The sequence below is a fragment of the Falco rusticolus genome, chromosome 4 (assembly GCF_015220075.1).
Source record: "Falco rusticolus isolate bFalRus1 chromosome 4, bFalRus1.pri, whole genome shotgun sequence".
Lineage (NCBI taxonomy): Eukaryota > Metazoa > Chordata > Aves > Falconiformes > Falconidae > Falco > Falco rusticolus.
The window spans coordinates 58992370-59014715 of record NC_051190.1 but is presented as its reverse complement, the minus strand read 5'-3'; the positions used below and the strand labels follow the sequence as shown (position 1 = coordinate 59014715).

Genomic DNA, 22346 nt, shown 5'->3' with positions numbered 1-22346 from the left:
TGGAACTATGAAAACTGTGAAATATTTGGCTAAAAGGATCCCTTAGGATCACACAGAAACTACGGCACAAGAGTGTGAGGGGCCACATGATGGCATTCCACCTGCTCAGCCACCAGACCATCTTACTCGGTCCCTACACCTTATCTGATACCTTCAACAACCGAACTCAAAGTCCTAAATGGTAAACGCATCTGTATTACACTCTAAAAATCACCATTAATATCAAAGACTGCTTTTCTGAAAGCCCTTAAATTAGATATTTGGGCTTTTTTCAAGCTTCCTAACATTTGGCTCAAGTCTTATTCGGTTGTTTCTTTGGATAGGAGAGGTTGGTTTTGGGTGGGTGGGTATGGCCATTTACATGCACGTTTGTATGTATTGCTTCATAATACATGGATGTAATTAAAATAAAAGATATATTCTGGTAGTATTCATAATATTTCCATATTATGAACCTTTACAGAAGAGTCAAAGTTAGTCAAAATACCAACACCATATCTATCATAGATACATTTAAAGTTGAACTATTAAGGCGAGGAAGGAGAGTCATTTGAAATCATTAGCGGCGAAGGGCTATCTTACTTAATTGGAAAACATTTATTGAAAACAGCATTTATTGCAGCCAACCAAGTGCCAGAATCCTTGTCTTTTGGAAAATGCAGCACTGTCTGGCCAGCAGTATGCCAATAACACTGCTAGAGCCACAGAGACTGGAAAGCCCACTTGGAGTATTTCAGGACAGAAACTGGTAGTTTCTGATACAGAATTGCCAGAAAGAACAAAAACCAGAGGGTGATGATGATTTATTTTCCTAGTGATTTTTCGTCTTCCCCACATACATATTTTTAACACACTACTACATCTATTTTCAAGGGAAGGTTCCCTTTCCTCCAGCCTCCAACTTTCCCTAGGCCCTCCTTGTCCTCATTAGTTGTAGCTTACTGAAAATGCAGTTTCTTCGCCATGCCATGAAAACAAGAAAGAAAAAAATTTCAGGGATTTTCCTGAAACATCATCATATTTCTTTTTTCCGGGCCAGTGACCTGTGGCCACAGAACTCTCTGTTTACCAGGACAGCTAAAAGCAGCACTGTTCGCACATCCCTCATGCCATTCCTATCTGCCCACTAAGGAATGACATATATTCTGCCCCTCAAGGGAAGCAAACCCATTCCCAGGTTATGAAATACTCCTGTCGCTGCTGGGTGAGGACAGGAAATACCGAATTTTCGAGGAGAAAGGCTAGTTCGGTGGTGAAAGCACTGATGACTTGGGAGGCAAGGGTTAAGCGCTGGGTCTGAGACAGAGCTGGATCATCTCTTTGTGCCTCTGTCCTCTCTCTGTGAAAGGAGAAGCATGAAGTGTGCAGCCTCTGATAGTTAGGAAGACTAAGCAGGTAACCAAATTAGTCTGTTCAGGCTTCATAAGCTAAGCCAGCACCCCTACCATTGAGGTTAAATTCATTAACAATCGTGAGGCATTCAGATACGGGAGGAGGTTATATCAGCACATCTGATATGCAGCTCTGGGGCTCATTGTCTCCTGTCACTGCAAAGAATTCACAAACCACTTCAAATTTAAAACCATCTGCAAGGGAAGGGCACCATTCTTTGCTCTAGAGATGATACATTTTTTGAGAGCAGTATACCAGTCTGCTTTTACTTTCCCAAGTCAGTTATTACTTAGGCCAGTAGAAATCCAGTAGAAGCTGGAAAATACTGCCTCTCAATGAGGAGAAATACTGCCCAGCATCTTTCTGGAAGCATCTTGGCCTGACGGCAGTGATTTCTTGCTCTTGGGTTCTAATAGATGCTGTCAGCAGAAGGATTCATTATTTTCATGACAGGGTTGTATGTCTACATATTTGGGCATGTACACGTGAACATATATAATCCTAGTGTGCACAAGTTCTCCTGATGGAGTGCTAATATCCACAGTTACTTGACAAAGTCTGGTTTAGGAGGAGTTTCTTTAAATGACTATAAAATCTCTAGAGGTGCCCACAAAGGTTCAAAGGCCCAAGGTTGTCTGATCTTCTTTGAAAGAACCGAAACCCGAGTATACTGAATGAATGAATAAATAAAACATTGTTAGCATTTTCAAAATGCTTAAGCAATGTAGGACACATCTATACCTTGCAACAAACCACCTGAAGCCAGTGCTGGCCCAACTGATGGTCCCCACAGCACTGAACAACATCGCATTGTACGGGCTCAGAGGCTGGAACACGGGAGCAATTTAGCCCCGGGCAAGTCACTTAATTCTCTTATTAAGATTCCCTTTCTGCCAAGTGTGAGTAATACAGTTTACCTACATTACTGAGATGTCAGAAAGAATATTTTTTAAAGCAATTTGAAGACATAAAGCACGAAGAATGCATTAGGTATTATTATTACATGTGGAAAGTGCCATTTTAGCAACACACACCTTTCTGTAGGGAGGCTATATTTAAATAACATAACCCTATAATTACATTTCATTATCATTAATAGTATAAATAGTTATTTTAGAGCATCTCCTGTCCTGAGGTCTTTCAAAGTCTGTTACATCCCAATTGAAAAAGAAAACAAACTATATTCTATCACTAAAATGGCAATTCAGTTCTGTTATTATCCTTTAGATGCAAAGAAAAAGAGCTCAACAGGATTATCTAATGCCCTAAAATCTGAGAAACTGCTACCTTTTCCTTCTTAATGCTGACGAACAGACTACCCTCAGTTTCTCAGCATCACATGCCATAATTTGACCGCACAGCAGTTCAAATGCATTTGATAAATGTGTGTTACCTTTTTAGGTGTTTTCAAAAGAAAACAGAGGGGAAAATAAATGGCCAGTAAGGGCAGAAAGCTTTTTAAAAAATCATCCTTTTTAATACACAAGAAAAGTGAGCCTTCAAAGCCTGTGCATAAGCACCTACATAATTGGCTGGATTTTCAAGAGCACTGAGCTATCAGCGGTCCCCAGCGAGACCAAGAATAGCTTTTGGATGCTCAACAATTTATCAGGACTCAACAATTTCCCCCCAGGGCATTATTAACCAGCTATGTGGTATACAGAAAGCTCAGATATTTGAGACTGTCATTTTCAGTTGGACTTGGACACCTCACTCTATTAGGCTCCCCTAAAACACCCCCAAGTATTTTCATGTGTTTTATTCCTGGATCTTACAGGAAAAAAAAAAACCAACCCACCCAGACCTAATTTAAATAAATACTGCACACTAGGACTCAAATGTAAAAGCTGTTTCATGCTGCTAAAGGTTACATGCAGTAGTGATTAATTAGTCTTTTTCCTCATTCAAGTTTTACTTACCTGTCAATAAAAGACAGTATATGATCACCTGGCCAAAATGTGCATTATTTCCAGCTCTCTAATGTCACTCAAAAGCAGGCAACAGTTCAATTTGCCAGCAGTAATTTATTGCGTAGAATCAAAATTCTGCAACCAACCTCTTCTTATCTGTTACTTTCAACATCTCCCACAACTATTTGATTTTCTCTCTGGCTTTTTGTGTTAACTGGTCATCTCCTGCCAAATCCCAGCTACCTAAATAGGACTCTGCAGTTCATTCAGTAGTTATAGCTGTGTTTTGTGTATGCAGAGTGCATTTCACAGAAAACAGGATCACATTTTCAGTGGCACGACCGAGAAAAAACCCAGAAGGATATTTGTCCCAATTGCTCTAAAAAAAATTAAAATAATCAGGAGCTACCCTAGCTTTTTAGAAGCTGAATATGTGGCCAAAGTTTAAAGCATCGACCAACTGACCAAAAGAGTAAATGGCTAGCAGGCACTGGGATCTGCTGCTAAAAATGGACGTGAGCCTCCAGTGCCACCCTCAGCCATCTGCCTCTGCCGCGGTGTTGGTGCCGGAGCATGCCGCAGCGAGGTACCTGGGGGACGAATGCCACAGGCAGCCACTGCCTTCCCTCTCCCGACCCCTCCACAAACCCCCGCTCAGGCAGGGAGGAGGCGATCCCAGAGACTAGCAACGGCCGCAGCTACTTCTGCAAAAAATTTGTCTTCCCTTAAATCCGTCATTCCTGCAGACAGGAGTCACAGGTGGATTTTCTTTCTTTCTTTTTTAAAGAAAGCTCCTAGTCTTCTCTCGCTCCCTGGAAATTCACAAAGCAGACACCAATGATTTTATTTTTTTATCTGTTTGCTTAAGCTAATAGTCTGGCTTAATATGTGTTTTTTGTGTATTCTTCCCTCCTTCCCAGGAGATGAAAGCAAAAGGAAAAAGTAATGATAGGTAACGTTTTGCAAACAGAGTTAGCACAAGTGAATGCCACACCTTTTTCAGACAGAGTTCGGTCTCCCCTTTTGCACACTGACATCACAACCAGCCTTGAAGAATGCCTTAGCTGAAGTTGATCTATTCTGGAGTTACTTATATTATACAAGTTTGATGAATAATATAAAAAATGCTGTTCAAAAAATTTTTGGCTTGGGGCCATGGACTAATCTTCATTTGGTAATTGAAGGCTTATATGATAGAAAGAAACTCTATGGAAACTGTCAAGACAATGAAAAATAATGAAATATAAACATTCGAGTGTCACCTAAATTCAGCCTCATAGGAACTGTCATCTCTTGTTTTATCAGCAGTTTCAGCAATAAAAATAAATAAAAGTTATGCATTACACCTGACAAGCAGCCAACCACAAGTAAAAGTAGAAACAGTATTTGGTGAATAGCTTGCAAGAAGGCAATCCCTTTTTCCTCACAAAAAAATCTTCTTTTTGACTGACACAAGGCATTTTCTCAAAAGATGGGCCAAGGAAAGACAAAACATCAGTTCAGTGGATATCAGAGTCTGTGTTTCTTGCAACCCATAGGCATTTGTGATCAAAAATATGAGTCTGGATAGAACAGAATGAAACATAATCTGGAACATGGTTTGAAAAATGTTCATCACTGTGTCCCTACACAGTGACTCCCCCGAGAAACAGCACACTCGTGTAGCTTCATTATAGTCTCATTAACTGCTTCCCCAAACTTCTGCCACATCTATTCTTCTTCTTGCAGGACTACACACAACTTGGGTATTACAGTAGACCATGCCATAGCAACTTAGATGAATAAAGAATTGATTCTTACTCAAACTTTTTCATAGAGGTCAAGAAAAAATGACAAAGAAACTACTTGGGAAACAAAACAAAGAGAAATAAGTTCTAGTTTCAGTGAGAGGACTAGAAGTAGCATGAGCAACAAGCATCCCACTTGGATTGATTTAGGCTTATATTTTTAGCCTCAAGTACATGTTATTTCTCATGTGTATTTTACATGGCCTGTTGAGGTCAATTACCTCATATCTTTGTGTACATAAAACAGTATTCCCAGAAATTTTTATTACAGAAGTAGCAACCAAAGCCCTCTTTTCTTTCCTAGAGCAAGATGGGGAAGACCTTTTCAATATTTACTGAGGGGTGTAATTAACTCCAGTTGTATCACAAACGGACAAACTTCCAGTTTTCAGGTATTTTAAACCCGTAAGAATAAAACCAGAAGCTTATTGCATATTTTGGCAGCAGAAATAATTTTTAGAACAATGAGAATTTTTTGATTTGGTAACTTCCCATTCCATCAAATCTTGATTTCAATCTTTTTTGGTTTTCCATTTTAATGTAGATGCATATAAATCCTTAAGTAAAATTAGACTTATGGTCCAGACATGTTCAACATAGAATCATAAATGGTTTATAGAATCATAAATGGTTTGGGTTCAAAGATCATCTCAAAGATCACCTAGTTCCCACCCCCCCCTGCCATGGGCAGGGACACCTGCCACCAGCCCAGGTTGCTCCAAGCCCCGTCCAGCCTGGCCTTGGGCACTGCCAGGGATGGGGCACCCACAGCTGCTCTGGGCAGTGTCTCACCACCCTCACAGCAAAGAATTTCTTCCTTATATCTAATCTAAATCTCCCCTCTTTCAGTTGAAAGCCATTCCCCCTTGTCCTATCGCTACAGGCCCCTTTAAGAAAATCCCTCTCCAGCTTTGTTGTAGGCCCTTTAGGTACTGGGAGGCTGCTGGAAGGTCTCCCTGGAGCCTTCTCCTCTCCAGGCTGAGCAACCCCAGCTCTCTCAGCCTGTCTCCATAAGGGAGGTGCTCCAGCCCCCTGATCATCTTCATGGCCCTCCTCTAGACTCACTCCAACAGGTCCATGTCCTTCTTACGTTGGGGCCCCCAGAGCTGGATGCAGCACTGCAGGTGGGGTCTCAGGAGAGCTGAGAAAAGGGAAGAATCACCTCCCTTGACCTATGCTGGCCACACTTATTTTGATGCAGCTCAGGATATAGTTGGCTCTCTGGGCTGCAAATGCACATTGCCCAGTCATGTTGTGCTTCTCATCCACCAGCACCCATAAGTCCTTCTCCTCATGGCTGCCTTCAATCCATTCTCCACCCAGTCTGTATTTGTGTTTGGGACTGCCTTGATCCACGATCCATGTGCAGGGCCCTGTGCTTGGCCTGGCTGAACTTCATGAGGTTCTCACAGGCCCACCTCTCAAGCCTGTCAAAGTCCCTGTGGACAGCATCCCTTCCCTCCAGCATGTTGACCCCAGTACACATCTTGATGTCATTGGCAGAATTACTGAGGGTGCATTTGATCCGACCATCCATATTGCCGACAAGGACATTAAACAGTGCTGGTCCCAGTACCAACCCCTGACAAATGCCACTAGTCACTGGTCTCCACTTGGACATCGAGCTGTTGACCACAACTCTTTGAGCGTGACCACCCAGCCAATTCGTTACCCACTGAGCAGTCCACCTGTCAAATCCGTGTCTCTCCAATTTAGAGACAAGGAAGTTGTGTCAATTGCGTTGCACAGGTCCAGGTAGATGGCATCAGTTGCTCTTCCATTATCCACCAATGCTGTAACACCACTTTAGAAGGCCACCAAATCTGCCAGGCACAATTTGCCCTTACAAAGCCATGTTGGCTGTCATCAATCGCCTCCTTATTTTCCATGTGCCTTAGCATAGCTTCCAAGAGGATCTGCTCCATGACCTTGACAGGCGAAGACGTGAGACTGATTGGCTTGTAGTTCTCCAGGTCTTCCTTTTTTCCCTTCTCAAAAATGGCAGATCCTCACCATAATGTCACCTGTCCCCACCCCTTGCTTTAATCCTGACCCATAAGCTCTCAGTCAGCAACTCCTGTATCCCCAGGCAGAACTCTATGGAAATTTGAAAGGTGCCTCCAGAATACTTTGATTTAGATGATATAGTGGGAATATCCCTGCATGAATGAACTGCATTTTACAGAACAAAACCTATGCATCATAGTTTCAAACTGCTCTAATTTACAGCAGGGTGAACACTGACGACTTAAAACCTGGGCTTAGCCTGTGACAGTGGCTGTGTGCTATTGATCACTGTAGTCTTTCTGGAATTCACAGCAGGATGCTGAAGAGCAAAAAAAAAAAAGCTCCCTTCTGGCATGACATACAAGATGACAATTTATTTACTGACCCACCCAAAATGCTAAGAGCATTATAACTGACTGAGGAAGTTCTAAACTTTATAGCAACTTACAAGAATTTATAGGAAACTACAGGAATTTATAGGAAGAACACTATCTAGCATGGAGGTTTGGCAGTGGACTGACTTGATCCTCAAGTGCATTGTAGTCACCTCCCACCTCGAGGTCAGGAGAGGACCAACGTGTGCAGTATTTCCTCCCAAGCAAGAGGATGGGAGCCAATGGGTGCTAAAATGAATCTTCTGAAACAAATGACGAGGAAACCAGGCCTGCAAACTTATTCCAGCATGTAAACACAGCCTGATTTATATTGTGGTCCTAATCCTGAAGTCCATTCTCAGACAGAGCTCCATAAGAGTTCACATATCTGAGTACCTAAGAGAAATTCGACTTCTGAAAGAAGCATTTCTCCCCATCGTGACAGAAGAGTACAGAGAAGAGCCACTTATGCTATCAGCTTTTTCTATCACAAAAATCACATGAAAACAGAATGGGCCAGCTGGAATAAAACAGTTCTAAGTTTGTTGCTCTTGCAGACTTAAAGCCTCAATTTTCTACATATGGGTTTTCAGACTATTGAAAGATGGTACAGGGGTCAGCTCAAGGCTTGAAGTCAATAGATTTATTTTCCATTTAACCACTTGCTCCAACCATCTCTTCATAACATTTTAGATAAATTCACCTTCCAGAATTCCTTAAAATTCTCTTACAGGGATACTCTGTCAACATGCAGCCCAGTATCAGTGCTGAATTCCTCAACACATTTGAGTGAAAGATGCCTAGTAGATAACAACACAGTCTCTTAATCTCTCAGAAGGGCATTAGAAAGTCCAGGTTGTAAACAAGGAGCAAAGCCAAATGAAGACATCATCTATTTACTTGCTATCAACCTTAAAGATGTTATGGGTAGGAAGGTTACATTTCTTAAGTAAATAAGTAGCAACTAAGTCAGCTAGTCCCACCAGCAGATATCTATTCGAACAAGAGAGAACTGGAGAGCCTTCAGCAAGGAAAGTCAAAACATTTCCTAGTCAATATACATTCTAGCAATGGACAAATTTTATGTGCTATGTATTTACCAGGGCTATTTCAATCAATTTCTCCTTGGATTTTGCTGTCCCATACATTCACAACTGCTCTGTTTTATCTGGCTAGTTTAGCTTGGATTGTTGGAATAAAACTTCTAATTATAGCACGACTTGCAACAGCAAAGTCAAGCATCAATATAATCCATGTAAAACCATGTATCATACCTTATGAGGAAAAGACCATGGAAAAGAATTCAATTTAATGCCACTGAAGCCTCCAACGATTAAGCTCACAAAGATTAATCTCAAATACTCATTAGATTCAATGGATCAGCGTTCTCAGCAATGTCTGTAAATTAACTTTTACATCACAGATATTGGAACATGAAAATTATAAAAAAGAATGCTGCTAGTATTAGTTTCTACTAAACTGTGAATTGCCAGGGTTTGTTAACTAGAAGAAACGAAGTTTAGGTACAAATTTCCTGCTACAAGGACTAGTCAATGCTTATTACACTCAGAGCAATGGAATCTACAGAATATGAAATTTAGGTAATAAAAACTAAAGAAGTTTTCATTATCCTTCCCCACCTTGAGCAATTCCTCCTTTTCATGTAGTACCACAGTATCTCAGAATAATAAAACCCCTGAAGGTTTTGCTTACTACATCCCTCAAGCTATATCATCTGCCTTGCCATAGACCATTTTGTACAGTTAAAAACCTACGACTTTGTGCCTCTTCTCTCTCTCATTTTGGTATGAGCGAAGTTGGAATATGTTTCCCCTGTCCATCCTTGACTTTCTTTCTACCAGTAATCACAGAATACTGCATATGCACTTGAAAATAACCTGTTTGCTCCTAGCCGTGAAAACAGAAAGATAAAAGTGTAAAGCTGTCAGCACACTTAAGGATAGTTACAGCTTAATGTACCATTCATTAAATCCTACAACCACATTAAGATTAAGTATCAGACCCCTTTAAACCCTAGACAGAAAGAGTTGAGAGGTTGGTCACAGTGTGTGATTAAGCTAAATTAAAGACCCCAAATGCATTCCACAGAATATGCTACTGTATACATTCACCCCCAGTCAATTACATGTTTCTTGTGGTAACTCTGACAAGCTAAATTAACAATAAATTAATGTCTATATTGTGATTTAACTTTTGACAATAATATACTACAACAAAGCCTTAAGTATCTGCATGTAACTATTTGCTACAGACATAAGTGAAGGTAATGGAGTCAAAAACTGCAGACTAATTGCTTCAGATGAAGGCTTATTATCTCTCCAAGTTCAAGCTCAGCAGCAGTTAAGCAATAATACAAACTACTTTAGTCAAAGCATTGTGAATCTTTATATAAAATTTGCTTTTATTTTTATCTCTCTTGGTTTTTACAAACAATAAAAGAAACAGCCATTTGTTTTCAGACCAACAAAGGTAAGGATGTAAAGCTGAAGGGTTAAAAAACAAACAAACAAACAAACAAACAACAGTTCAGCCTTCAGATTTGCTTGTTTACTATTTTGCACAAACTCTTCCTCTCCCCCTTGCTAATGGGTTTTCACAAGATCATTTAATGTGTAAGCTCAGCTTAACTCCTCCTAAGTGCGTGCTTCAGCCTGTCTCATCCTTCTTCACCACGAGACATACTCAGGGATGATTCCCCGCTCTGCTTAGATTTGGGTCTTCACACCTGTACAAGCAGATGCAATGAGGGCAGGAGGCTTTCCCACATGGGGATGGTGGCAGCGTGTATGTCCACCAAAGAGCTGTAAGGGACACACCAAGTTTGAGGCACCAGCAGAGAGATGTCTCCACATTCCTGCTCCCTTGGTGACTCCTCAGGATCCCATGGACTAAGTCTCTCCATCCCAGCATGTACCAATTCTAAGGAAACTGGCCTATCTTCTGCACATGATCATCTGCAATTTGGCTTTTTTAAGGTGGTCATGGAGACAGGGTCATGGAGACAGCCTTCCAACAGCACTCCTCACTTGCAGGGATGTAGGGAGATTGTTCCATCCTTTTGCCATCCTCTCCTGCCACAGCGCTGAGCCCGGAGGCACAGCCACACTGCTGGCACTGCAGGGCTATTTAACAAGATCCCAAAACAGAGTCTCTGTTATACCTCTGTGACCAGATGTTGTCCAGCAGACTGGGACAAATCCCACTCTAAGAAATCATGGGCTGTCTGCACTTTTCACCTGCCATTTCTATCACAACACAGTATCACAATACCTTGTAACAGTGATAGCCATACATTGCTTGCCAGTTACCATACATCACGCGTACAGCATACAGGCTGTCTCACAAACACCTTGTTCCAGCAGCAGTAGGGGCAGAGGCAACCCGGGCATTCAGGGATGGTAATACAAAGGAGGATGAGGGAAGCAGAGCTTTTTCCCTGGGTGAGAAGAGGACCTTAACCCTTTTCTTCCTCTTGTTCTTCTGGATATCTTCTCCCCTGGCAAAGAGAGCTGCGGCTCTCTCCCCACCGCACCCCCCTATGCGAGGAATAGAAGGCAGTGACTTCGGTTAATGTGTTACTTAAGCACTTATTTTAAAGGCAGGGTATTTCTGAAGAGACACAGGGTATCTGAAAGCTGGCAAATATAGCCATCTTCACCATTTCACTCCAGGCCGGCAAGTAAACAGTTACTGGTGTGTTACAGGATGGAGATACTGAGACAAAGCACTGCCCAAGGCCACAACTCCAACACTTGGCAAAGGCAAGAGAAGAGGCAGTGCCCTGAACTCCCTCGTCACACAAGGCTTGCAGCTAGCCCTCACCTTGTATCTCATTCCTCTGTTGGTGCCACCGCATCACCCACACACTGCATGGAGAGCAGCCACTGTCCCGCTCTGTGAGCCCTCAGGAAGGTCGCAAAGCCTGCTGAGATCTTTCACTGAATGCATTCCTGGGAATGACAGGAGTCACTGCAGCTCTGTACAACCGGGCTGTTTGACAACGGACCATCACCCTAACCATAACCCTATACAACGTGGCCATAGCTGATTTTCCTCCTCTCCCTGCCTCACTGCTCCGGCTGCCACCTTCCTGTGGGACAGGGAAGGGTGCTGCCATGTGTTCCCTACTTCCTTATGAACCACCTGCCTACCTGCAGCTTCTTCCTCCACAAGCCCCTTTCACCACCAAAACCAATCCTACTTCTGCTCCAGATAGTTAAGAGTTATTCTCTAGCCCACTCATCTTCTCCTCTCTCACTTTCCTTGACCTGTGGAGGACTTTCACCAATGGTGGTGAGAATTAGCTGTGTCCTCTCCATTTCCATCACACTTAAGGGCTCTCTCCACAACTTCCACAACTTTTGTTAGGGCTTTCTCTCTACAAGTGCCAGGCTCTGGGCTCCAGCCATGGCTCATAGTCTCATCCTGACTTTCAGGAAGATGCTCTCTATTGACCTCCTGGCCCCCAAACTTCAGCATCTAGCCCCTGCTTCTGACAGATTTTGTTTTTACCTTTGACCACACATATCCCTGGTTCATCATCCCCCCATTCACTTTTGCATTTAATCTCTATGGCTCCTAATGACACCACAGTATTCCTATTGAAAAAATTGAATTACTCCTTCTCGGAAAAGGTCTAATTGCATTATGGAACAGCGAATGCAAGGATGCATCTCTATCTTACCTCAAAATATAAAATTGATTCAAGTTCCCAAAATCCTAGAGTCAGGCACAATCCCATAATTCTGTGCATTATCTCTCTCATTTGCAAGTTTGCTTATAACTACCTGAAGTCCTGCCAGGATTTACTTTTATCTTGATCTTTTTCTGCTGAAATTTTTATTCATATCTATGTCTTCAGAATGAGTTTTAACTTTCAGGTTTTCTCCTATAACCCTTTCCCTACATTCTCTAAACGTCAAGGAGTATGTCTCTCTGATATCTCAGCTACTTGTGCAGCCTGAGTTACTACAGTATTTCAGAACTTTGTATTTCATGCAGTTATCCTCACAAGAATCCAAGGTCTTTTTTTTTTTTTTTTTCAATGGAATATCTGAGCAGAAGAGTAGCTGCGGACTGCCACTGAGGACCTAAGTCTAACACTCTTGCTCAAAGCTGCAATGGAAGTCTGCAGCACAAGAAGCACGAGGTTCCATGCTCCAACCAGCTGAGCTGTCACTCAAAGCCACCTGATAATCCCACTCAAATTTTGCTCTGGAATCAGAAATAGATACTAACTCACCCTTCCACTCTTGATCACCTTCATTGATTTCAAATATAGGTCCCTCTCCAAATTTCTGTTTAACAAAGGTTTTGCAAACTTGCTTAATGCACTCCTCTCACTTCTGCAGTCAGTTCTTCCCCACAGCTGCAGCAGCCCTTTGGAGAAATGTGTTCAACTTTCCTGTTCTATTTCTGCTGACATTCTCTGAATCTATTTCACTTGCTTAAATCTCATTTAAGAATCACACAAGGCAGGGTAGAAGGACAAAATAAAGGATGAAAGGAAGGAAAACAGAAAGGGCAAAAGAACAAAAGACTTGAATGCAAAACATGCAGAATAAACTACATAAATAATATATATTACTGTATGCTACATAATTTAAAAAGTCCTACCTTCTCTCATATCATCCAAAGTGACCATAATTCACCACAAGTTAATGCATGATAAAGGTGACAAAGAAGCAGCGTTAAAGGCGTAAGAACTGAAAAACCTTTGTTCACAAAATGACTGCAGCAATGCACAGTGGTGCTAATGGACCACCACTGGAATGAAGGATCCAATGCTCTGAGGTAAAAGTTTTAAAAAAAATAGAAATCTAAGAAAATTTTTTTCTTGTAGGGCTCAAACACTCTCACATGACCCCTAGATAACTGGTGAACTTCAGAGACAAATTATTCTATCTTGACTCAACAGCAAAAGCAAGACTTAATGAGGAAGACTGCAACACAGGGTACCTCTGCCAGGAATGGAGGAAGCAGCAGCAACCAGCACGGTCCCAAAGACAAGTGGCAGAACATCTCCCACTTGACCTATCAAGGTACAGCCAAAGCATATAGCATAGTTAATCTCAAGCAGCATCCTATGGAAGTATACCAACCCTTAGAAGTGGTGTACTTAGAGGATCACCAACTAGAGCACGGTCTTGACACGTCTGAAGCCTTCCAGAAGCACTTCCACTTCAGTACTGAACACCAAAAAAGCTTTCCTACAGCCTTCTCATTTTGAGACTCCAGTTTTATGCCAGACATGGTCCTTTCTATCTCTGTCTCCCCCTTGCCATGGCTCAGCTGCTTGCATTCCTGGTGGCAAATTAACAGCTTGAAAAGGCTGCCAGTTTGATGCAATTTCATGTTCTTGACTACAGTATCCTCAGCAGCACTATTACGGAAATTTAACCTCTTGAGAAATAGATTAGATATCATTAATAGAATGAAACACAAATGTTCCCTATGACTTCCTGGAGAAAGCCTGTGTTGGGTCTACAACAGGAGATGTAATTTACAAGAATTGTTATCAAGAAAAAAGAAGTGCTATCTCATATCAACAATTTTATTTTTAAAAAATTATGTGCTTAAACAGCTAACACTAAACAGTTCCAGTAAAACTAAAAAAAAAACCAAACCCTAAAAAAATTAAAAATCCTTTGGTTTTTATGCAAGTGAGTCAGGTTTCTCCTCTTCCCCTTCTCTTTGGCAGACGCAGTCCAAAAGCGGACATAGTTCCCTGATTTCTGCACAGCTGTAATAACCAGAGCCAGAATACTGCAGCAAGTCAGTGAGAATGAGGGATTCTCACAAGCAGGGACTCACCTTTGGGATTTGACAGTTTTCATCTCCAGCCAAGAACGTAGGAGCTCTGCTATCACAAGTCACTGAGATAATACGCTAAATTAGCTCATCTCCTGGGATACTCCCTCCCACCTGTTCAACAGCTCCAGGCCAAGCTCCATTCAGCCCACTGTTGAATCTGGGTACTGCAGAGGTATGTCACACTGCTCTTCAGTTCCTCTCCGTGGCTTTTATGGCACTGGGGTGCTGCAGTGGGGAGTCTGACGGTGCCAGCTAGTGGCACTGCAAATCAGGGCTTTCTGGTAACAAATCCACAGCTCAGCCTGCTTCCGAACATAGACGTGTCATCTCCAACCTTGCTAAGAAAATGTAAAGGATTCAGTAGTGGCTCTTTGTGGTCTACAATACACCAGGGATAGTGTTGACAAATAAAAGGGTGAAGTCCCTTCCCTATCTCGACAGATGAAATTCATAACTTACAATACGTGCCTGAACCAGCCGCACACTGCAGCCTGTTTACAAGGTGAAGGGGTCCTGCACTCTTTGGACCCAATTTGTATTGCTCATGTGATGTAAGGAGGCTTTAGTGTCACAGAGAATCAGGATTATTCCAGTATTTCAGGTACAGCATGTTGAACTAAGACATTTGGCACCCAGGGATGATAATTTTCTAGACAGCACTCAGGTAAGCAGAGCAGATCTCAAATGATTTTAAGTCACACCTCACAGAAACAAACAAACAAACAAACCATTTAAGAATATCTTCAGATACAGGAACATAGCTCACATTAAGTTACATTTATTTAACTGTATTCCCCCATCCCTACTAAAGACACGTGGGGTGCATCTAGTACTTTTGTTCAATTCAGAACTGCACTACTGACCAAATCTCCCAGTTGTTCCTATCTACCACGCTCTAACTCGTATTTTATAGTGGCTTCAGAGCACACAGACTAGTTTCCTTTTGGATGAAGCTAAATGAGAAGATGCTGTTCAACCACTAATGAACACTCACACCAGTCTGGAACTAGCTTGAAAAAATGCGTATTTGGGAGCTCAATACCATCTCTCTCACTCTCATGGGGTGGGTCCACACTACTTCCCAATGTAAGCATACCCATATTTTTAAGTTTAATCTACTTTGGGAATGAGGTAACAGCATAGGACTTATCTCACAATGCTTGAGGATATTTATGACCTTCAAGGGAGACGTCAGGGTGCACAGGGGTTGACAACCCTTGCTGCAAGAATCCCAGAATTACCTGAATTATAAGTATGTATGGGAAGAACCTGCATAATGCACCTAAAGTACACCCTTTTTTTCTTATTTGGATAAATTTACTCAAATAGAGGCACATTTCAGCATGGTATATTAGATACTCCAACTGTACTCACTCTTCAAGCTACTACAGGCTATTTCTGTGAAGTACAGAGTGGCAGGGGAACATTAGAAGCATGAAATATTAATCTTTCCATCATTTTATTCCTGAGTCTGGTCTAGGTTTTCCAAGTTAAATGTGTTCTGTCTCCACTTGAAGACACTTACTATTTGATATTCCACCTGTTCCGTAAAATTCAAAATTGATTACCTTAATGACAACTAATAGGCAGAACTGTTCTATTGATCTGACTCCACTCCTCCATGGACCCCACTTCAATAAAAGGCAGCCCTCAAGCTATTTTTCCTTCTTACTTAATTTTTGATCTTTTGCATGGACCTGCATGCAAACAATCATTAACAACCTTGTCTAGGACATGATCTCGCTCCCTGCAAGTCCATGATAGTTCTCTATACAGAAAAAGAAATGGGAAAAATCATTTATTCTGAGTGTTCAAGTACCAAATTAACCAATCAACTCTTTAAGTATGTTTTATAAAAGGTGTTCTTTGAGAATCTGTGATTCTGTTATCCTTGATATGCTGACTCATTTTTAAAAATACTTAAACGTCTCATTTTAGCATTATGCCTATTACCACATTTTCATAAAAAAACTCAGCCTCCTCATTTTTATGTATGACTGTAGAGCTATTTGCATTCCCAGAGGCCATTAAAAGTAACAAGAACTGGGCTAAACTAAGATAACAAATTTACAGGCTTATGTTAAAACACAAGGATCTTCAGTCAAAGTAAATTACTAAAGCACATTGACCCAGCACTTGACCTGTTGTTGCTATTTTCTTCTCCTTTTTTTTTTTTTAATGGAAAAGTCGTTTTAATGGTATATTCACACATCCAGCTAACAATCCCCAAGACAGAGAACAAGATTCACTCGTCCTCTTGAGCCAGATCCCAAGTCTATTAGTGGCTGCTGCTTTTCTACAGACTTCTGAGCACGGGGTCCAGCTGAAAGCCAACTGTAATCACCGTACACTGCACGGCATCCAGCTCCAGCCATCTGAACAAGAAACCATAGCTGTGTCAAAAGCACCTACGCCTACAGAGGCAACCACATTCAACTTACATCTTGATCAAGCAATCACAACGTGACAGTAAGAGACGGTATTACATATCACTTACAGAATGTTTTCTGCACATGATGCCCAAAAGACTTAAAGTTCAGACCCAGGAAACAGATAAGCAAGGAGATAAATGATTAAAATTCTGAATAATTTAACTGGCGTGGAGGTGAGCAACATTGCTTATCAGAAGGAAACTGTATTGAAACATTTTTAATTAACAAAGGGAAGAAAGAGATGTTAATTACCTGGCTTCAAGCAGGTAAGGCAGTGCATTGCTTATCTCCATGTCCCAATCATTTTCTAATTATTATAATTTTTGCAAATCTCAAGACAGAACTTTATTTGCATATAGGCACATGGGTCTGAATTAGATTTTTAAATTTATGCCTACAAAGCTTCTGCAGACGTTTTCAAACTTTCCCCGCTCTGTTCCTGCAGTATCTTTTTGTGCCCAGCACCTGTTTGGGTTAGCATGGAAGGACACAGCATAGACTTAAGCCAACTGTGTCACTTGCATGTGTCTGGATGCAGGGAATGCCACAGCAAGGAATACTGAAAAAGGATGGTCACAATCTCTTATGACAGCAGCCGCTGCTTCTGAGAAAAAACTCAGTCCCTCTAAAGACAGACTAGCACTTTGCCTTCAATATTCTCCCAGCTACAATTTTCAGTTTCTTGATCAGTTTTAAGCAAGAAAAAAAAATATCTCAGGAATTCTTGTTATGCTCAAGCCTGGAAATAGAATTTCAGCTGGAAGTAGAATTTGGATAGACCCCTTTTTCAGTTATGAACTGTTTGAAATAAAATAAGGCTTTAGATCTGGTTTTGGTGTTGGAAGATAAAAGTGCACTCAAATCAATGGACACAGATTGGATTCAACCCCCCAGTGCCAAGCCATTTGACTAATAATGTATTGTGAAAACAAACAACCAGAAATTATGGGAGTGTGCAAAGTTGCTTACAGACTCAAACGTTAATATTCATCGATATCATTGATATTTATATATGCTTGATATTTCTATTTCATGCTCACACTAGAGCAGAGCTGAGAGAGCATGTACTTTCAGAATATTTAGGCATACCATATGGGTATAATTGCAACTCAATCAGTCACAGAATATATTCAATCAAGACTGTATAATACCAAAGACCTATTTTGGGCATTTTATACTTCATATGTGAAGAGCGAAGTAGCAAAGACACGGCATACCACTAGCAAAATGGCATTAGGCAGGTAACACTACCTGAAACAAAACCACTGCTCCTTTATAAAAGGCAGCTGACTTACACTTCTTGACTTACAACCCCCGACACTTTTACACAGCTTTACGGAGGAGGAGGGGACAGCCCCACAGCTCTCTTTGTTCAGAAACGGCACTTACACACCCCTGCCTCCCAGAAACACAGCGAGACTGATTTTAATCTGCAGCAAACAGTGACAAAAATGCACATTCTAAAAGCAACAGACAGAGAAGCCTGACAGATGTAAGGTTAGATGAAGACACAGTTTCTTTACTCTCAGTATGAAAGTTGTTTTCTTGTTTTCACAGAACCATTGAGCCTCTTTTGGCCATTAGTAAAATGTCACCCAGAAAACGCTGATCATATGATGCTACTTGTGGTGCCTCATGTCTTTCCATGCTTTTCCCTTCCCCAGTTCTCTAAAATAAAGCACAAAGAAAAAAAAAAAAAGAAAAAAGATAAAAAGAAAAAAAAAAGAAAAACAACGTGCGAGGCACTCAGCCTATCAAGCCAGGAAGAACTAATTTAAGAATTAATTTGTGCCCTGAGAGATCTGTTTAAATTATCCTCCCGTGTTGTCCTAACCGAAGATTAAAGCGGTGAACTTCCAATGTCTTAAGGAGACGACGAAAATTGAAGAACTGGAGCGTACGGGCTCCGCCGCGGTCCCCCCAGGCACGGGGCCGAGCACAGGGAGGGCAAGCGGGTGCCGGTGAGGATGGAGCTGCTGATCTGCCGGTGCACCAGGAGCCCAGGAACCTTTGGCGTCCTCAGCTGGAGCTCAGAGATCGTACCCAGACTTTCCCTTATGCCATCACTTCCTAACTATGCCTATCCTTTACAGCTGATGATCTGTCCTCTTTTTCTGCCACCCGCTGCTTTTTTTTGACAGGGAAAGTTTTGACTTCATCCTGTCCTGGTAAGTGCAGTCAGACAGAAATACCCTCTAGAAAACTGGCATGACAGGGGAAATTAAGTCTTTAACTTTCTGCCTCTACAGAAACACATAAAGCAGCTACCAAGAGAAATAAATGAGTCAAGTTCAGATATGGTGTAAGCACTGCAATTTTCCCCAAAGTCAACGGGAGTTATACCTACTTACAGCTGCTTTTTGCCCCCCTCCTGCCCCCCCATCACTTGCACACGCACAGCCTAAGCACACGCTATACTCTGAAGTGTCCCTCTAAGAAAATGACAGATAAAAAAAAAAATAAAAAATCCCTGAAAGTGCACAACAAAGAAGCTAAACCCCACTTTTGCAGTTTTACATCCATCTGCAGAGGGGCTGTTAAAAAGCCTTACCCCCTTCCTCCAGCAAGAAGGGGCCTCCGTCCCAGCATCCTGCCCCACACACACACGTAAGGAACAAGTTACAGAACAAACCTCTATAGCCTTCAGCAAGAGGTACAGGCTGTTAAAAATAGCACAGTTTCAGCTTCCCCCTGCCAGCCTCCACAACACCGAGAAAGCAGACCTTGAACCCAGCCACACAGTACTTTCCTCCTGCCACTGGCTGGTGACTCAGTTGACAATTTTAGGAATGCACACCAATAAGATTCAAGGAAAAAAAAAATCATACAAGAAACATAGAGCTATACAATGCAAATCTGTATTTGTTTGAAATTGAGGAAAATAAGCATTACCTGTTCTTGTTGTTGGGCTTGTTTCCCTGATGCATTTTGCTCCTTGGCTGTAGTCATGCTCACCTATTTGTGCCCACTGCAGTGGCAAACAGGATTTTACAGTGTGTGTGTGTGTGTGTGTGTGTGTAAGCTTGTCCGTGTGTTTTCAGACATACACGCGCACACACACACACAAAGACTACAGGGATAAGGATGAGTAACTAGTCCATCACTTAATCACCAGCTGAGAAATTTCCCACCCCCACAAAAAGAAATAAATAAAAATGCAATGTAAAAAAGCACTAGTCTAGCTGTCTTCCCCCTTGAGCCTCTAAAATAAAAGCAGAAGCAGGAGCAGAGAGAAGGATGCTGTGGGGGCTTCTTCAATTAGCAACAGCCTCTGCAATCGTCACAGAAACAATGATAACTGCTTGGCAACCAGCAACTGGCAGCTCGGAGCGGGAGGCAGCGATGTGGTCCTCCTCGCTCCCCACCTCCACGGCGGCAGCCCGCGCGTTGCGCATGCACCGGCCGCCTCGTAGCACAATGTGCTGCTCGCTGGCGATGTGCAGAGCTGGAGCTCGGCAGTCATCTCCCCTCCTGCAGCTGTGGGAAAGGGACCGCAGGAGCCCTGTGCTCGGGAATTAAATCCTGCCTTCCCTGCGTTGCTAGCGACGGGAATCCCGTGGATGCGGAGTTTCTGGCAGACAGGCTCTTGTCTTCTCCCAACTCGCAGAGGTTTCAGTGCCCAGGCAGTTCCCGGCTATGACGGGAAGCTGTGCCAAGGGCAGCCTCTGCCCCGCGGTCAGGGCAGTCCTGGAGGATGCAGCGTGCGCTCCCAGGGCAGTCCTGGAGGATGCAGCGTGCGCTCCCAGGGAAGCAGGTGCCCAACGATGTGACACAGAAAGCACCAGCACTCCCCAGCGAGCTGCTTGCCTCGCAGCCAAAGGGTGGGTGACACGTTCACCAAAGTAAACATGCCCCCAGACTCCCCTGGCCCCGTCCATGTCCCTGACGTGACGGGGGTCCCTTTGTGGTTGTGATACCATGGCTGCCTCCTGTGCACTTGCAGCTGCCATGTAGGTCACGTTGCAGGGTGACACACCAGCGTGTGCTGCCTGCTCCACTCCATGCTGCTGTAGCTCCCTGCAGACTCCCTGTCATGATGGAGATCTCTCCAACACGATGGGGCTGTAAAACAAGCCTTCCTAGCCTGCTCGCCCACCTTGCTGGTGGCATGGGGTGACACGGGGTGTGCCTGAGCATGAGGCATAAAGCGAGAACCACTCTCCAGTAACCCTCAGGGGACCTCACATAGTTGGGCAAAACTTCGAGCAGCGCGCAGGCTGTTCAGTATTTGCTCAGGACTGATGCAAGCCCTCACTCACCTCAACATCAGGCAACATCTACCTGCCACGTTGGTGCTTTTCACCTCCTCACCCCCTCCCCAGTGTACTGGGCTGGATCAAGCCCGGAGCTTGCCCCTGTGCTGTAGTGCTGTATAAAGCTAAATGTTTTCTCACTCACGTGATATTGGGCTCTCTACTGAGTCTGCGGATAACCAGCTAGGGAAAGGGAACATCAGAGCATTTTTCTGACAAGGAAGTGATTATGCTCCATTTGATCCTCAATTTTACAGCACAGATTAATTATACAAGGTCACATTCACCAGGAACACAACTCAACTCTGCTAGAGGTAACCTCTCCTTTATACCTGGGATAAATTTGACCCTTGGTTCATGGACACGATCAATGGCAGGCCAAGCTTTCCTACAGATTACCTACTAGGTACTACTCACACCTCCTAAGCGTTTCTGCATTTTCACCATTACATCAGTTCACAGAAACTACAACATACAAGATCTGCAACACAGAATTGTGCTGGTAGGAAACTCGACAACCTTGCCTGGTCCCAGGCGCCAGGATCCAGGCAACAGCTCATTAAAAAAAAGTGAATAGCACCTCTCTAACAAGAAGCAATAATTTACATTTAAATTTAACAGCCTGTATCAACCTCTTGCTGGGTTATACTATGACATAGTCCTAGCTTACATTGCAATTTCATCTCTTTAGTCCCAATAGTTTTAGCCCCAATATTTTGTATATGTTTATAGTGAGGTTATTCTTGCTCATACATTTTTCCCCAGCCATCAGAGCAGAATTGCTTTCAAGGTCTTATATAAGTGGATCAGTTTGAATTTTCCAATTGGCTTGGTCTATTTTTCTACCTGTTGTGGGTAGTAATGAAGGTTTGCTTTAATCCACACCTTTGCTGTTTTTCTTTCCAAGAGGAATTCAAACAAAATAAAACTGTATCTTGTGGTTTTTATACTTCCTTACAGTATATCCTGGAAATTTCTGCAAAACAGAACCCTTTCAGAACACAAACCATACACTGTGTCCCTGACCCCTCAGTAGGTGGGCAATCACCGGACTTCACTATTATTGAAAATAAATATATTTGTACCTGTCTATTTACTCTCACATGCTCTCTCCATGTGTATTCAGTTCTTTCACAGTTAACAATTTAAGACACACAGTTTTCACTAGTTTTCAGGAAATGGCCACTTTTCCTTACAATGTAGATTTTTCTCACTAAGCTTGTTGTTGGACACATAAGAAGTTGATTGTGCTAACTAGTCCTGCAGTTAGTTATGCAAACACCTATGGCTTAGCCTCATTACACAGGTGCATTACTGTTCTCGTTGCACCTGCCAACATTTTGGCACAGCTACCCCA

The 22346-nt window shown here is 42.5% G+C and overlaps 1 protein-coding gene across 2 annotated transcripts in view; it reads right to left on the bottom strand.

The window, feature by feature from the left end:
- The window catches only part of DPP6 (dipeptidyl peptidase like 6), a 422788-nt gene that overhangs the window by 244357 nt on the left and 156085 nt on the right, over positions 1 to 22346 (bottom strand). Inside the window, exon 1 of one of the 2 annotated variants that reach the window (XM_037385817.1) lies at positions 19629 to 20070. The exons of the other annotated variant lie outside the window; for it this stretch is intronic. Coding sequence (XP_037241714.1) covers positions 19629 to 19685 — 57 coding nt within the window. The 5' untranslated portion in view covers positions 19686 to 20070. Of the gene's footprint in view, positions 1 to 19628; positions 20071 to 22346 lie in introns of those variants that run through there. 2 annotated transcript variants of the gene reach the window in all.